An 18,012-nucleotide genomic window follows, 5' to 3' on the forward strand; every position below is an offset into this window, starting at 1 on the left:
ACAAGGGGTGATGGGCTCAAGTTGGAGCCCAGGGAGTTCCCCCCCAATGTGGGGAAGAACTTCTTCCCAGTGAGGGTGAGGGAGCCCTGGGGCAGGCTGCCCAGGGGGTGTGGAGTCTCCTTCTCTGGAGAGATTCCAGCCCCATCTGGATGTCTCCCTGTGTGCCCTGTCCTAGGGACCCTGCTTGGGCAGGGGGTTGGACCTGATGAGCTCTTTACCAACATTAATCAGGTCACCCCTCAGTCTTCTCCAGGCTAAAGAGCCCCAGCTCCCTCAGCTTCTCCTCATAAGGAAAGTGTTCTACTCCCTCCATCACCTTGGTGTCCCTGTGCTGGGCTCTTTCAATGACTTCTATGTCCTCCTTGAGCTGAGGGACCCAGAACTGGACCCAATATTCCAGGTGGGGCCTCACCAGGGGCAGTTTAGAGGGGGAGAAGGACCTCTCTTGACCTCCTAACCCCACCCCTTCTACTACACCTCAGGATGTCGTTGACTTTCCTCCCCAATGGGTCTATCTTGAGCTTTAATTCAAAGTGTCTTTGATGTTGATGTTGGGATTATTCAATAACCTTCTAAAATACTCATCTTCTTGCCTGGTTTCTCCCTTTCTCCTTCTTGGTCCACCACCAAGCCACGTTCTTCAGGGCATCCTGATGATATTCCACTCCTCCTTTCATTTAGTGCTCATTAACACACTTCATTAGAGAAGAAAGGTCCTCCAGTTGAGCTGGCAGGAGATCTGGGATAGGAGTGATGTCCACAAGAGGGCCAACCACATCTCATCCTGTATTTGGGGTGGCTTTCCCAGAAGCCCAGGTTAAAGATTGACTTCATGCTGCTTTATCTCCCAATCTAATTAAGTAGATCTCCTTAATTAGGCTTGTCTAAAGCCTCTCATGTAGTTGAACACTCTCAGCTTAGTCTTCTGAAGTCCTCTGAGCTCCTGACAAGTTCAAGCTGTGATTTAAAACCACTTGACAACTTCTCATTTGTTAAGTGACCACTTTTTGGCACTTCATTTACTCCTCCTGCCCTGAAGATCTCTCTCATCCATCATTTTCTGTCTCTCCTGTGGCTCTTGGGTTCAGGTCCCTCACATCTCTAGCTGATAGACATCCAGAAGGTCAATTCCATTGGCAGGGTGCTTCATTATCTTGAAGGCTCTTGGATGTGTCACACTGATATCTGTTGTCCAGCCTCCAAAAGCTTCTCTTTCACACCATAGAAAGGAAGCAGAGTGGTTGGACTTGATGATCTCTTGAGGTCTCTTCCAACCCCTATAATTATCATCTCCTGAGGTCCCTTCCAACCCTTCTGATTCTTCAAACCCATAATGTTTCTACAGCAAGAGATGGACCTCCCATCTCCATATTTGATGAGTGTGGAGGTTTGGAGCTTCACCTGAGTGCTCTTCACCACCATAAATTGCACTGTGGCTTTCTAGAGAGCTGTGGTCCATCCATATCTCTCCATCTTTCTGGATGATCTTCAACTCCTGCTTTAAATTCTCCCTTCCCATTGTCCTACCTGTTGCTTCACTAAACCAGACCAGATGTTGGGAGGTGGATTCTCCACTCCTGCCCCATGTAATCAATTCTCCCTGTGTTAATTGGGTGTTGAGCACAGCCAGATGCTCCTGGGTCACTCTTGGTGGCTTTATATCTTCTCCAGTTGTCCACATAGGAGAGGGAGAGGTGTAAAACATCACAGCCCATATATTATTGCTCTTTAAAGAATGTAGGGAAGGGATCCTCAAGGATCACAGAGCTTCAACCCCCCTGGTCACAGGCAGGGCCACCAACCTCCAGGCCTGGAGGTTTCCTCCTGGAGTCTCCAAATTTGGCAGCTCCACCACTCCATATGTGGATGGAGATAACCCACCACCCCCTCCCCACCTTGGCTTTGGGTGTCCCAGGTGAGTTCCTCTCATCCTTCAATTCAACCCCCAGCTCTACCTTCTCACAAAAACCAAGAGAAATCAATTTGTCTGCAGCTCATTAACATAATTGATATTAATGACTTCTTATGGAAGCTTCTGATTGGTGGGTTTTGGGGATTGAGACCCTGGATTTAAATCACACCCAGCCCAGGTGGTGGGGATGTGTTTGTGGCTATTATGTTGTCCTGATAAGCTTGGCCAAGGCTTTTCACCTTCTTGCTTCTCCTTATTGAGATTGATTGAAGCTCACTGCTTCTCCTAAGCACACTACTAGGTAATTAAGGCTTCATTATGTTAATGTATGCAAATGTAGTCGCGTGCGGTCGGATGGGGAGGGGAGAGAACAAAAAAAGGATTCCAGAGTTGCCTCAAAAGTACAAATTAATTAATTACTCTACTAAATGGTTTTCAAGGAAGGAGGGATCCATGGAAACAACCCCACCACCACCACCACCCCCCAAATGGTTTGTCTTCCCAAGAAATGGGTTTATTCCCAGAATCCCAGAACAAAAGGAGTTGGAAGGGAATTTGAAAGGTCATCTAGTCCAACTCCTGCCAGAGCAGGAGCAGCCAGACTAAAGCAGAGAGGAGCATGTCCAGGTGGGGTTTGAATGTCTCCAGAGAAGGAGACTCCAGAACCTCTCTGGGCAGCCTGTCCCAGGGATCCATCACCCTCATGGGGGAGAAGTTTTTCCATGGAATTTCCTCTGCTCCAGCTGCACCATCCCTGAGCAGAGTCTGACTCCATCCTCCTGCCTCTCACCCTTTACATCTACATTAAGAAGGTCACCCCTCAGTCTTCTCTTCTCCAAGCTCAAGAGGCCCAGATCCCTCAGCTTCTCCTCATGAGGAAGGGAAAATCCTCTGAGGAGCAGCTGAGGGAGCTGGGGGTGTTGAGCCTGGAGAAGAGGAGGCTGAGGGGAGCCCTTCTCCCCACCTCCCCTGCCCTGCCAGGAGGGTGCAGAGAGGTGGGTGATGGTCTCTTCAGCCAGGGGACAGGAGATGGGCCAAGGGGCAATGGGCTCAAGCTGCCCCAGGGCTTGGCCTCTGTGTTCCACCAGCAGATAGACATCTCAGGTCTTCAGTACCCTGGTAGGGATGGTGTGAAGCTTGCAGAGGTGGCACTCTCAACCCCTCCTTTGCCTCTTTGCCATAGAGACAACTCAATCCTGTCTGGCTTTTGTTTTCTCCTGCCTACTTGAAAGCAGTGGCCAGACTAATTAACAGCAAGGAGAACATTGGTTTGATGAGGTAGAAGAAGGTCCACCAGGTTTGGAAGTGGAACCCAACTCTGTGTTTGCCTTGTTGAAATACATCTTGGTGCACGTGGCCAGAGGAGGTTCTAGAAGCTCCTTCTGTTGAGTTCCTGTATCTAACAGCATGTTCCTCCTTCTGGAGAACCATCAAAGCAGCATTTACTCCATGTCTCTTGGGGGTTTATTTTGTTGTTCCAGGTTCACAAATGAAGACTTTCACATCCTTGAGGTTCTTGACTGAACCTTCAGATGCTGTCACCATGCGTGGGAGCAACGTCCTCTTGAACTGCGTAGCGGAATCAGATGGAGGAGCTCCCCTCATCAAATGGAAGAAGGATGCTGTCTTCTTAAACCTGGCAGTAGATGAAAGGAGGCAACAGCTCACCAATGGATCCCTCTTGATACAAAACATTGTCCACTCCAGGCACCACAAACCAGATGAAGGGCTCTACCAATGCGAAGCATCTCTAGAAGGCATCGGAGCCATCATCAGTCGCACGGCTAAAGTCATGGTAGCAGGTAAGAGGAACCATCTCTTGATGAATTTATGGGGAATACTCTTTGTTTAGAAGCTTTTTTCTGAAAGAAAACCCTAAAAAACCCCACCCAAGAGAAGACAAACGAACATCAAAGCACTTTGGAGTGCTGTGGGATTTCATTTCTTCTCGGATGTGACAACCCAGCGCCGGTAATTTGATTCTGACAAGGTGGTGTTGTGATTTCAACATCTCTGAGCACCTCTTTGTTGCTGCATATTTATTGTCTTGAAAACCAAAAAGGAGATGAAACCCTCCAAAGTTGAGAATTAACAGCTTTTCTGATGAATTCTAGATCAGAAAACAACCCCCCACCACCACCCCACCAACTTCTCTAGGGCATTGATTATCCAAATCTTTATGGATTAAGAATCTTCTCATGGATAAGAATTTCTTCTGGAGCTTAGTGGAGTTGGGAACCTCTTAGAGGAACCTCATTTTGTTTGAAACATTCCTTTTGGTGTACAGCAGTAGGACCAAAAGTTTCTTAGGTGGCATCTGAGAACGTTTAACGGCTTCTCATTGACTTAAAGACCTTTGTTGGCTTGAGATTCTAAAGGGTGAGGAAGGTTTTGCTTCTCCATCAGTCTGTAGAATGATGTTGGGAGTCCTCAATCAGCTGATTGTTTGGGAAAGAATATTTGGGAAGCCTTCAAATCCAAAGTGTGGAGGAACCTCAAAGCACTTGGTCACTACTACCAACTGGAATGTGCTGGAGAGGAGAAGGACCTGGGGCTGTTGGGTGGGAGGGCAAAGTTCTTCCCTGCAAGAGTTGTCAGGGGCTGGAACAGGCTGCCCAGGGAGGGGGTTGAGTCCCCAACAGAGATGGTTAGATGAGGTCCTTAGAGATCTGGTTTAGCACAGGACAGGATTGGTTGGACTTGATGATCTCAAAGGTCTTTTCCAACCTTGGGATTCTGTGAAGGAACTCCAGTTCTTCTGGAGAACTTCCTTGTTGTGCCAAAGAACTGTGCTTTGGGTGGTAGATCCTCACCCCCTAGCCCTGTGGTGATGGTGGGACGTTGGTGTGTGTATGAGCTCACTCAGTTCAAGGAGAATTTGGCCAAAACTGGAACATCCAAGAAGGATTCTTGTCACTGGACAGGATGAGGAGCAACCTGCTCAATCTGATGTCTGTAAGGGCAATCACATGCTGTGAAGTCACGTTGGAGATACTCACAGCCCAGTTGCCCACAAAGCAGCACAATCTGTTGGTAGCTGCTCCTCCTTTCTACAGGGGCTTAGACAACCTCTGTGGAGATCTTCTGACCTTTGTGATTCCTTCCTTTTCCTTCTGATTGGGTGAGATTGGTTCATATTAGAAGGTGGAAATAAGACATTTCACATGGGCAACAGGTTTTTCCAGCAGAGAAGGTCTTTTGCTCTCTAAAGGACACATAGTTCTGAGCCAGAAGAATTATTCTGGGCAGTTTTTGTTTCCTGGAGGGACTTGGCTCTGTGATGTTGGCAGAACATCGTTGACTTGAGGCGTTGGGCAGATGGCAACGTGACCTAGTAAAGGGAAAGAGGGCAAGAGGAGAAATGAAGGGCTCAGGTTGCAATATGTTGTGTTAATCACTGCTTGGCAAAGCAAACAAACCTCCTGTGGTCACCAAGGTCACCAAAGCCACCTCTTCCAGGGATGGGATTTGGGAGAGGGTAGAGTTTTAGTGTTCTAGTGCTGGAAAACTGAAGGTTTCTTCTCCATCATATGATGTATGAAGGTGGGAGATGGGTCAGGAGGATCTAAGGAACTACAGGCCTGTCAGTCTGACCTCAGTCCTGGGGAAGATCATGGAGAGGGTCATCTTGGGTGGTATCTTGCAGCACATGTGTGATGGCCAAGGGATCAGGGCTGGTCAACATGGGTTTACAGAAGGGAGATCGTGTCAAACTGACCTGGTGGCCTTCTGAGAGAAGGTGACCTGCTGAATAGACGAGGGGAAGGCTGAGGATGGGGTCTACCTGGCTCTTCAGAGGGATCTGGCCAGGCTGGACCCATGGGCTGAGCCCAAGGGGATGAGGTTGAACAAGGCCAAGGGCAGAGTGCTGCACATGGGACACAACAACCCCCAGCAGCTCCAGGCTGGGGGAGACTGGCTGGAGAGTGTCAGGCAGAGAAGGACCTGGGGGTGTTGGGTGACCCCAGGCTGAGCAAGACTGTGGCCAAGAAGGCCAATGGCATCCTGGCTTGTGTCAGACCCAGTGTGGCCAGTAGGGCTGGGGTGGGATTGGGCACTGGGGAGGCTGCAGCTGGAGTGCTGGGTCCAGTTCTGGGCTCCTCAGCATCAGAAGGACATTGAGGTCCTGGAGTGAGTGCAGAGAAGGGCAACCAGGCTGGGGAAGGGGCTGGAGGGCAAATCCTCTGAGGAGCAGCTGAGGGAGCTGGGGGTGTTGAGCCTGGAGAAGAGGAGGCTGAGGGGAGCCCTTCTCTCCACTTCCCCTGCCCTGCCAGGAGGGTGCATGGTCTCTGCAGCCAGGGGCCAGGAGATGGGACAAGGGGCAATGGGCTCAAGCTGCCCCAGGGCAGGGTCAGCTCAGCTGGGAGGGCAAAGTTCTTCCCTGGCAGAGTTGTGGGGCTGTGGCACAGGCTGCCCAGGGAGGGGGCTGAGTCCCCACCCCTGTTTGGGGGGAGATGAGGTGCTCAGGGATCTGGTTCAGCTTAGGATGGGTATGGCTGGACCTGATGATCTTCAAGGTCTTTTCCAACCTTGTGAGTCTCCGAATGGGTTAAATTTGATGTTTAACTGAAGCTAGCTCAGCTCACTTGGCCTTTTTTTCATCATCTCTCTCTTTTTTTTGCTCCATTCCCTGTTAATCTCTGCTGGTGGCACCTCTTTTCCCATCCCTTGATGACCTGAAGTGGTTTAATAGTCCTTTTGCTTAATGGAACGGACGATTCCCGAGCGCTCGTTTCCTCCTCTCCCTGCTTAATGGGCCTTTGTCGTGTTCAGGGGAGCAGTGGGCGCCCTTCATGCACAAACATCTCCCCTCTCTACACCATTAGAGCTCATTAGCAACCTTGGGTGGAAGAGGAGAGATGAAATATGAGAGGAAACAGCAGGGAATCAGGTAAACGGGGTGATAGGATGCTTCGAGTTGGAAGGAACCTCAGAGATCATCTTGTTCCAACCCCCTTCACTAGATCAGGTTGCTCAAAGACCCCATCCAACCTGGTCTTGAACCCATGGAGAAGCCCCAGCTTCTCTGGGCACCCTGTGCCAGGGTGTCATCACCCTCCTCAGGAAGGATTTCTGCCTCCCAGCTCCTCTCCAGCAGCTGAAGACCATTGCCCCTCCATTCCCTTGATACCAGCCTCTCTCCAGCTCTCTTGGAGCCCCTCAAGGGACTCAAAGATGCTTGGAGGTTTCTCTCTTCTCCAGATTGAGCCCCCCCCAACTCTCTGTCTTCATAAAGTAGAAGGAATAAAAAGCTTTGGAGTATTTGGTCATGGAAGCCAGTTGGGTGAAGAATCAGACAGAAAGGGGACCAAAGTGGCAAGTAGAGATGGTTTATACTGGTGGTTATCTATGGTGGGGTTTAGATACAGCCAAATCAACCAGGTCTTGTGCTTAACCTTCACTTTGGACATACAACCATAGTGTTTTGTGGCTCTGCAGTGTCTCAGTTGAATATCTCCAGAGATGGAGACTCCACAACCACCCTGTGGCAACCCCTACAGTGCTCAGTTAACTCAGAGGCCTGGTTCTCCTTGGTTTCTCTACTCCAATTCTTGGTACATCTTCCCTACTACTATTTCTTTTGTGTTCCTGGGGGTTTTCTCCACCCAGAAAATCACCTCCTCCAGCACTCCACCTTTCCAGGAAACATCTGAACCTCATCCCTTCCCCGTTCCCTCCTCCATCACCAACTGGGAGTATCTGATGTCCCACCTGCTTTAAACTGGCAAATAAAGAAGTAGGTCACATCTGAAGACACATGTCATCACTAATATTCCACCTTCCAATTCAGGTGCCTGAAGACCAACGTGCTAATTAGCAGAAAGGCTTTAATCAGCCTTTAATTTTCCCTTTGTTGTTGACTTGGAAATTACTGTAGCGAGTGACTTGGGAGCTGGGAGGCTCCTTGAGGACCTCTCCAGTCACACATCTCTTGCTGTGTATCCATGCCCATTGCTCTTGGGGATGTTTTCTATCAGGAGGAGGAATAATTAAGTAGATATTTAACAGAAATAATTAAAAAAAGAAGCTGAATTAATACCAAGAAGCCTCTGGGACCCCCGTGGTGGTGGGTGGAGGGGCTGGTTCTCATTCTGTCACTCTCAGAAAGGTGCTTCTGAATTCAGAACCATCATCAGCTCCTCTGAGGACTCAGGAGAAACCCAGTGGTAGGGAACACGTGAGGGAAGCCAGACTGCTTCATGTGTCTGTGTTCTCTGAGCTGAGAAAAGAGTGTTTATGGGTTTAGAGAATCACAGGGGTTGGAAGGGACCTCCAGGGATCATCAGGTCCAACCCCCCTGCCCAAGCAGGGTCCCTAGGACAGGGCACACAGGGAGACATCCAGATGGGGCTGGAATCTCTCCAGAGAAGGAGACTCCACACCCCCTGGGCTGTCCCAGGGCTCCCTCACCCTCCCTGGGAAGAAGTTCTTCCCCACATTGGGGGGGAACTCCCTGGGCTCCAACTTGAGCCCATCACCCCTTGTCCTGTCCCCACAGACACTGAGCAGAGGCTGCCCATGGCCCCCTGTGTCCCACCCTTCAGCTCTTGATCCCCATGGATCAGATCCCCTCTCAGGCTTCTGAACAGCCCCAGGTCCCTCAGCCTTTCCTCCCAGGGGAGATGCTCCAGGCCCTTCAGCATCTCTGTCCCTCCTCTGGACTCTCTCCAGGAGATCCCTGGCTGGTTGATCCCAGGGAGCCCAGAACTGGCCACAACACTCCAGGTGGGGCCTGAGCAGGGCAGAGCAGAGGGGGAGGATCCCCTTCTGTCACCTGCTGCCCACACTCCTCCTGATGCCCCTCAGGATCCCATTGACCCTCTTGGCACACTCCTAACTCCTGGCCACCCCAGCAGCCCCAGGTCCTTCCCCACAGAGCTCCTCTCCCACAGCTCATCCCCCTTTCATGACTTCCAGTCCCATGAGTTTATCAACCTGTAGGAAAGCAACTCTCCAACCCCCCCCAAAAAAGGTCTTGAAAACTCCATCATTGCACACCACCCCTTTTATTTGGGTGCAAGAGGACAACAGAAACACCACCTATTCCATCCTGATGTTCCTTCAGCTCTCAAACTGTTGGGAAATGCTCAACAGGAACGTCCCCCACAGCGATTCCCGCTCTCTGTATCCTTGTGCTTCATCAAAACGCTGCTTTAATTAAGAAATTTAATTTAGGAGAAAGGTTTTGCTGTTGGTTTGAGTGCCTGGCAGAGATTTATTTAGGTTGAACTTGAGGAGATTGGATTGAAGAAGGAGCAACCTTGGTTAACGAGGGCGCGTGGGTTCATCCAATCAACGTAATGGGGTGTAATAGATCATAGGTACAAGAGATGCCCATCAACCTGGACATCATCAGGTCAGTTTATCTTCTGGAGGAGGGTTTTTTCCAACCTCATGATCTATCTGCTTGGGTTTTACAAGCCCTAAGTGATCAATCTCTTGCTGTCTCCCTTGGGATTGTATCCTGGTGTCGAAGAGATTGGTCAGGATGGGGGGTTGTGTTCCTGGAAATGGATCCTGAGGTTTATTTAGTGTCCAGATCTTAAAGTACCTTCCTCCAAGCCTCCCTTCTTCACAGGCTCAACTTCATCCATCACTTCTCTCCCTTCTTCCCTGTCCCAGGGCTCTGTCAACCTCATCATGAAGAAGTTCTTCCCCACATTGGTGGGGAACTCCCTGTGCTCCAACTTGAGCCCATCACCCCTTGTCCTGTCCCCACAGCCACTGAGCAGAGGCTGCCCATGGCCCCCTGTGTCCCACCCTTCAGCTCTTGATCCCCAGTGATCAGATCCCCTCTCAGGCTTCTGAACAGCCCCAGGTCCCTCAGCCTTTCCTCCCAGGGGAGATGCTCCAGGCCCTTCAGCATCTCTGTCCCTCCTCTGGACTCTCTCCAGGAGATCCCTGGCTGGTTGATCCCAGGGAGCCCAGAACTGGCCCCAACACTCCACAATTTCTTCACCTTCATTTCATTTTCTGCCTTGGAACAATCTTCTGCCCACCTCACTTGCTCTCTTGTTCCCAGTTTAACCTATCTAATGGTTTCTTGACCTTACTCCAGATCTATACCCCTTTGCCATGCGCCGGTTCATAAGCTGAGAGAAGCTGTTTACAACCCCTGGTTTCTCCTTGATGACCTTTTGAGTAGGTCAATCATGATGCCATGGTGTCACTACAGGGTGAAATGAGTTGTAAATTAGCTGGGTCAATCCTCAGGTTGAATTAACCACATTAAGCAATTTAATTAAAAGAGAGGAAGCTTCTTTACCCTTCTTGGTTTCCCCATCCAACCAAGAGAAGCAGTTGATGGATGAGTTTGTTTGAGACTTGATGGATGCCCAAATGAGATGGAAAAGTGGCTTTGCCAATTTATTCCACGTCCTGTGCTTGATGGAGGATGATTAGGTCCTTCTAAAGCTAAAATGTTGTGGTGGTTTGGCTCTGGATGGAGGCCAAATGGCCACCAAGCTGCTTGTTCACTCCCTTTTTCAGTCAAAAAAAGGAGAAAATAGATATTGGGAGGTTTAGGATTCAAGATAAGGACAGAGAGGGATCAGTCTCCAGTAAAGTCACGGGCAAAACAGACTCAACGTGGAATAAAGGAAAAGAAAACTGGATTTATTACATCTACTCTACCCCCCCAGTGAACCAGAGTTGGGTGATGAGAAGTGTGGCCAGGTCTTAAAGCACCTTTCCCCCCACCCTTCACCCCACCCACAGCCCACAGTCCTCCATGAACTTCTCCAGCATGAGGCCTCTCTGTCAGGGAGTCATCTCCTCAGCACAGGCCTCTCAGCAGGGCTCCTTCCATGGGGTGCTGACGTTGAGGCCTACACTGGGGCCTGGTCCCCCCCAGAGTCACAAGTCCCCATGGATCAATCTCTTCACAGATCATAGATGTTCTTTGCTCCCCATCCTTATCCATGGGCTGGGAGGAGACATCTGCTCCACCATGGTCCTCTCCACGAGCTGCAGGGGAAGCTCTCAGGCACCCAAAGGCTCTTGGGGCCTGGCCTTGCTTTCCACACAGCTTCTTCCATCTTCTCACTCCTTCCTCTGGTGGCAAAATCCACCTGCCTGGAGGTTGTTTCCCCCTCAGTCTGCTTCCCAGAGGTGCTGTGACCATCATTGATGGGCTCAGCCTTGGTCTTCAGCAACTCTGGCCTATGTTTGCTCTCCAAGGCCTAGCTGCTTGTGGTAGAAGCCACCTTGGCCTCACCCCACGTTCTCCATTAAAACCCAACAACCCAAACCTGCAAGAAATATGTAATTCTTCAACCTCCTTCTTCCATATTTCCCATCAGATGGGCCAATTCAGGTGCTGACAAGGAGATTGAAGGGCTGACATCAAGCTCTTTTCTTTCCTCCACCTCTAATCGTTCGGTTTCTACCGCCACCCATTTGAATGTAAATTTGCAGCGTTGTTTTCCAGCCCTAAATGGGAACAAAAAAAACCCACAAAACCCCAAAACTCTTCAAAAGCTTTCATTTTTGAAAAGATGAGAATGATTAACATTTATTCTGCTGTTGTTTTCTTGGTAAAAAAAGAGAAAAATCCTGCCCAGATTTGACTCAAATTGAATTTTTCTGCTTTGCATAATAACCCAGCTTTAATTTGAATAAGATTAAAGGAATAAAGTGGCCAGATAGGAAGTTAAACACAAGAGAGGAGGGAGAAAAAGCCCCCAAAAAAATCCCAATTGAAGCTGCTAAATGTGGATGTTTTAATACACAGAGTAAAAAAAAAAAGAAAGGAAGAAAAATGAGGATGTTTACAAGTAAATGGCATCACAACCACCGTCCAGAGAAGGGAAAAAGCAATTTAATGAAGAACAAGCTGTTAAGTTTCTTAATTTTCTCTACAGCAATAAAATCTGAGAGGGTGGGGAGGGAGAAATGGAGTGATTGAATTGATTTTTGCTTCCAGTGCTTTCCATTCGTGGAAGCTGGAGATGAGGTTCTTCCAATGGTTCCAGTTGAAACCTGGAGGTTTCTCTGTGGAGGTAGGAGAAGGGGGGATGGCTTCAAGTTGGAGTTCCCCACCAATGTGGGGAAGAACTTTTCCCCAGTGAGGGTGAGGGAGCCCTGGGCCAGGCTGCCCAGGGGGTGTGGAGTCTCCTTCTCTGGAGAGATTCCAGCCCTGACCTGTCCTAGGGACCCTGCTTGGGCAGGGGTTGGACCTGATGATCTCTGGAGGTCCTTTCCAACCCCTGTGATTGTGTGAAATCCCTGAAGGTGGCATCTTCATTACTTTGATTAGGGACAAGAGGAAAATCAAGAAATAAGGGAGGGGAATTCTTACTGTGTAAAGAAGTGGGTGGTTCTGTGTGACATCTGATGAAGAGGAGACATCATAATGGATGTTGTGTTTGGTGGGGTTTGTTTCCACCTTCTAATAGTGATTTTATAAGAAAATACTGTTAAAAACAAGCTTTTTACTGTAATAATGCTGATTTTTGGGTAAAACTATCCATTTTATAACCCAGCTCTGGTCAAAATGCCCAAAGGCTCCTCAGAGGGAAGAGTAGAACCTCATTAAGCTGAGCAGTGTTAGGGTAGCCTGACCTTAGCTTGCTTATCCCACCATGGCAACGGGTAGAGCATCAGAGAATCCCAGACTGGGCTGGGTTGGAAGGGACTCCAAGGATCACAGAGCTCCAACCCCAGGGCCACCAAGCTCCAGGCCTGGAGCTACCCAAGGTTGCCCAGACAACCTGACCTTGAACAGCCCCAGGGATGAAGCATCCACCACCTTCCTGAGCAGCCTGTTCCAGCCCCTCAGAACTTCCCCCTAAGATCTCCTCTCCCCCTTCCCTCCTCCAGCTTCACTCCAGCCCCCTTGTCCTGCCAGTCTCTGCCCTTTAACAAGCTGATTCCCCTCCTGTTCCTGGGGTCCCTTCAGGGACTGGGAGGCTGCAGTGAGGTCCCCCCACAGCCTTCTCTTCTCCAGGCTGACCCAGCCCAGCTCCTTCAGCCTCTCTCCATAGGGGAGCTGCTCCAGCCCTCTAAGCATCTTTGTGACCCTCTCTGAACCCCAGCAATTCCACATCTTTCTTGTATTGGTTGTCCCAGCTCTGGCCACAGGACTCCAGCTGGGACCTCAGGAGGGCAGAGTAGGGAGGGACAATCCCCTCTACACAGTTCTCCATTTGATTATCTTATACTATTATTATTATTAATTATTATTTCCATCAGTGGCTAATAACTCATCCCCTTATCAACTCTTTCTAATCTTAACATAAAATAAGTATCATAATAACAATCTCCTCTTAAATCCATCATCTTGGTCAAGGTGGGGACCAGCCCCAGCTCTATCCCTAAAGCAGGAACATCGATTGATGCTCTAAATAAAACAACCCCAAAGGTCGTTGTGTTCTGGTTGCCATGGTCACTAATGCTTTGTAGGGCTCCAATTCTTCTCTGAGCTTTAAGGGTTGGAAGTGACTCCAGATCACTTGGTGTTTTGATGAATAGGAAGTCCAGAAATGGGGTTCAGGAGAGGTGGTGTCGCTCTTCTTCTGGTCTCTGATGGCAGAAGAACACCAACGTGGTGTGGCCTGCTAAAAACTTGAGGAATCTAGGGGATTAAGTGTGATGGTTGTGGATGAAAGGGGCTGGAGCATCTCCCCTGGGAGGAAAGGCTGAGGGACCTGGGGGTGTTCAGCCTGGAGAGAAGAAGCCTGAGAGGGGATCTGATCAATGGGGATCAAGAGCTGAAGGGTGGGACACAGGGGGCCATGGGCAGCTTCTTCTCAGTGGCTGTGGGGACAGAACAAGGGGTGATGGGCTCAAGTTGGAGCCCAGGAATGTCCACACCAATATGTGGAAGAACTTCATGATGAGGGTGATGGAGCACTGGAACAGCCCAGGAGGGTGTGGAGTCTCCTTCTCTGGAGAGATTCCAGCCCCATCTGGATGTCTCCCTGTGTGCCCTGTCCTAGGGACCCTGCTTTGGCAGGGGGGGTTGGACCTGATGATCTCTGGAGGTCCCTTCCAACCCCTAGGATTCTGACTCTGTGAATAAACCCCTTGGAGAACACCAATTAGCTCTCAAAAAAGGGAGATCATGGTACAAAGCAGTGATTGACATGGAGAATGTCCTGTCTAGGAGGTCCTCTTGGCCAAACATGTGGCTTTGGGTTAGAAAAGGTGATGCTGTTTTGCTCCTCTTCTATCCCATCAGAGGGATTAACCCATGGCTCCTGATTCCCAACCAGATTGGGGTTTAGTTTGGGAGAAGATACTTGTGGTGGTTGGGGTTTCTTTTCTTTCTTTTCTCCTATTAATTCTTCCCTAATTAGATCCTCCCCTAATTAGGAGGAATCCCAGGATCTCAAGGTTAGAAAAGACCTTTAAAGATCAGCAAGTCCAACCAATCCCATCCTGAGCTAAACCAGATCCCTGAGCACCTCATCTCCCCCCAACAGGGGTGGGGACTCAGCCCCCTCCCTGGGCAGCCTGTTCCAGCCCTGATAACTCTGCCAGGGAAGAACTTTGCCCTCCCAGATGAGCTGCCCCTGCCCTGGGGCAGCTTGAGCCCATTGCCCCTTGTCCCATCTCCTGGCCCCTGGCTGCAGAGACCATCACCCACCTCTCTGCACCCTCCTGGCAGGGCAGGGGAGGTGGGGAGAAGGGCTCCCCTCAGCCTCCTCTTCTCCAGGCTCAACACCCCCAGCTCCCTCAGCTGCTCCTCAGAGGATTTGCCCTCCAGCCCCTTCCCCAGCCTGGTTGCCCTTCTCTGCACTCACTCCAGGACCTCAATGTCCTTCTGATGCTGAGGAGCCCAGAACTGGACCCAGCACTCCAGCTGCAGCCTCCCCAGTGCCCAATCCCACCCCAGCCCTACTGGCCACACTGGGTCTGCCACAAGCCAGGATGCCATTGGCCTTCTTGGCCACCTGACCACACTGCTGGCTCATTATGAGTGTGTTTGTGCCCTCCAGGCTCTACCATCAGAAGGACATGGAACCATTGGAGCAGGTCCAGAGGAGAGCATGGTGATGATCAGAGGGAAACTGAGGAAACTCAATAGGGCAAGTGTAGGAGGAATAACCCTAGGCACCAGTATAGGTGATGGGTGACCTGCTGGGTAGCAGCTCTGTGGAAAGAGACCTGGGAGTCCTGCTGGACAACAGGCTGGAGGTCTCTAGGAACAAGCCACAGGTCTTCAATCCCAGTAGCCAGAAGGTTACTGGGCAGGATTTTCTCACAAGAAACTATTTAATCAGAGAAGAAAAGTTTAGGAAAGACAATTCCATTGTGGGAAAGGCTTTTGGTGGACAAGATCCTTGTTTTTTTTCCTGCTGGGAACAGCAACATGTGAATCATAGAATGATTGAGTGGTCTGGGTTGGGAATGACCCCAAGGATCAGAGAGTTCCAACCCCCTGCCACAGGCAGGGACACCAACCTCCAGGTCTGGAGCTACACAAGGTTGCCCAGATCCTCATCCAACCTGGACTTGAACACCCCCAGGGATGGGGCACCCACCCCTAAAGTAAGGTGACCAAGAGATGTGTTTTTGGTGTAAATCTGTTGTGAAAACATCATTTCCAGATCTATTTCCTCATCTTTAAATTAAAAATCAAGATTTTAAACATTCTGAAGCTGTTCCAAAGCAGCAACCAAAGCTCCAGAGTTGTTTTTCTCCTCAGAACATCCTCATAGCTGGAGCTCACAGCGTGTTTTCACCCATCTCCCCCACCATCCTGAGGGCATGGGAGATTTTAATGAGGGGATGGAAAGAAATCCAGGGGTTCCTCTCGTTAGAGAGGGTTTGGGGAAGTGTGGAGAGAGAGAAGCTTTGAAGGGAAAGCTGGAGTGATAAACAAGAACATCTTAAGGAACAGAGAGTTAAGGATGATTTTTTTTTCCCTCCACATAAATTATTCAGTGGGGTTTGTGGCAGCTGAAAGAGATGCTGATCCTCTTACAAATAGGTTTGAGAATCCCTGCTGAGATGTCCTCCTGCAGGTGGATGGAGGTTCTGCTGTGGTGGTTTAGCCCTGGTTGGAGGCAAGATGCCCATCAAAGTGAATCCTTCAGGAACTGGGGCTGTTGAGCCTGGAGAGAAGAAACCTGAGAGGGGATCTGATCAGTGGGCTCAAGCTGCCCCAGGGCAGGGGCAGCTCAGCTGGGAGGGCAAAGTTCTTCCCTGGAAGAGTTGTGGGGATGGGGAACAGGCTGTCCAGGGAGGGGGCTGAGTCTCCACCCCTGGTTGGGGGGAGATGAGGTGCTCAGGGATCTGGTTCAGCACAGGACTGGTTGGACTCCACGATCTTCAAGATCTTCTCCAACCTTGTGATTCTGGAATTCCATGAGACAGTTGTGCCTGGGTTTGATATCTCTGTTGAAATCAGAAGATTCTTCTTCATCCAGGAGATTGTTGGGATCTTAGGGTGTATTTTCTACCCCAGTGCAGCTTAATTTCCTCATGAAATCTGGAGGAACTCCCAGTTCCTCAGGAGGAAAGTTAATTAATCTCAATCCTCAACACTCCTATCACTCCTAAACATAAGTAGCCTTTAAAAGCTGCAGTGAAAGGATCTCCTTGGTCATTCTTTAACTGGTTCTTCACAGTCAGGAGGTGGGTTTTACTACTCCATCAGCAGACCTTCAGAAGTCTTTTTAAGATCACTAAAGTGGAGTCATTTCATTAGGACGACTTGAAAATCTACAGTTTCATTTTGTCTAATTAAATGGGCCATAAATTAACACTTTATACTGAGAGTAAACATCTGATGTTGGTGCTGAGGAGGAAGAGGAGAGGGATGTGTGCCAGGAAAAATCCCAAGGATCTTTCATGTTGAACCACTTTCCATCCCTTGAGCCCAGGAAACTTGTGTAATTTGATAACTTCAAGCTCCAAGTTGACTTTGTCATCAAATTAAGAGTTGATGCATCTTATTAAAATGATGAGGCTGATTAAACACTTGGCTTCTGGCCAGATGTGTGTTTAGAGAACCACAGAATGCTTTGAGTTGGAAGAGATCTCAAAGATCATCTAGTTCCAACCCTCCTGCCATAGGTAGGGACACCCTCCACTAGCCCAGGTTGTCCAAAGTGGTCTTGAACTCTTCCAGGCACAGAGACACCCTGTGCCAGGGTCTCTCCTCACCCTCAGGGTGATGTTTCTTCTTTATCAGTCCTGATTTTGCTTTAAATTACTAAAAATAAGCTGTTTAAACAAGACATTGGTCAAGAAAGGACATACTCAGTGAGGCACCTCAAACCATCCTGGTAGCAGCTCTTAACCCTTCACAAGCATCTTCTCAGCAAGTCCCCTTTGTCCCAAAATAGAGGGAATAGCAGGAGGTGGATTATTCCAGCTGTTGAGAGAGATGTCCTCTGGTCCAGGAATCTGTTGAGGGACACTGTCCTTCACAACAAGTCAAAGGTTCTTTAAAGAAGACACTTGAATTCTTAGAGTTTTCCATGAAAATCACTTGGTACTTGGGTGGAGATGGTTGGTAGGATGGTGGTTGAGTCTAAAATGAGTTTCCAGTGTAAAAATCAAGAGAAAACAGAGAGAAAAGAGACTCCCCCAGGCTCAGTGTTGGGTCTGGGCTTGTTTAACATCTTCATGAATGACCTTGATGAGGGAACAGCATCCACCCTCAGCAAGTAGCTGATCCAAAGCTGGGAGGAGTGGTGGACATCAGAGACCTGGACAAGCTGGAGAGCTGAGCAGGGAGAAACCAGATGAGGTTTGGATTTAATCATGCAGAAGGTAACATCAACCATCCCATCTCTGGAGCTTCCAGGAGTTCAGCACCATCCACTTTGGTGGAACCACCTCTGAGTGGGTGAAAAAGAAAAATCACATTATATTTAAATTCCATGTAATATAAATGATGTTTTTTTCCTTTTTCTCTCTCCCTGGGGGATATTTCCAAAAGCTTCCCAAGTCAATTAACACTCTCTAAATTAGTTGGAGATGAGTGGAGAAGGAGCGACGTGTAAACGCGCCCCGTGTTACCCGGAGAAGCTGAGATGATGCCCTCCTTTGGCTTTTAACTACTCTTCCTCCTCTTTTCTCTCTCTGATTTGAATTGATTTGCATTTTATGGCCTTTTTTGATGTTATTTTCAACAGCACCTTCCA

At 49.3% G+C, this 18,012-nt stretch overlaps 1 protein-coding gene across 1 annotated transcript in view; it reads left to right on the top strand.

The window, feature by feature from the left end:
- The window catches only part of DCC (DCC netrin 1 receptor), a gene marked incomplete at both ends in the record, with an annotated part of 309,485 nt that overhangs the window by 113,357 nt on the left and 178,116 nt on the right, over positions 1 to 18,012 (top strand). The window contains one exon of the mRNA XM_084278967.1: positions 3,394 to 3,714. Coding sequence (XP_084135093.1) covers positions 3,394 to 3,714 — 321 coding nt within the window. The remainder of the gene's footprint in view (positions 1 to 3,393; positions 3,715 to 18,012) is intronic.

The sequence above is a fragment of the Gallinula chloropus genome (assembly GCF_964237585.1).
Source record: "Gallinula chloropus genome assembly, chromosome: Z".
Classification (NCBI taxonomy): domain Eukaryota; kingdom Metazoa; phylum Chordata; class Aves; order Gruiformes; family Rallidae; genus Gallinula; species Gallinula chloropus.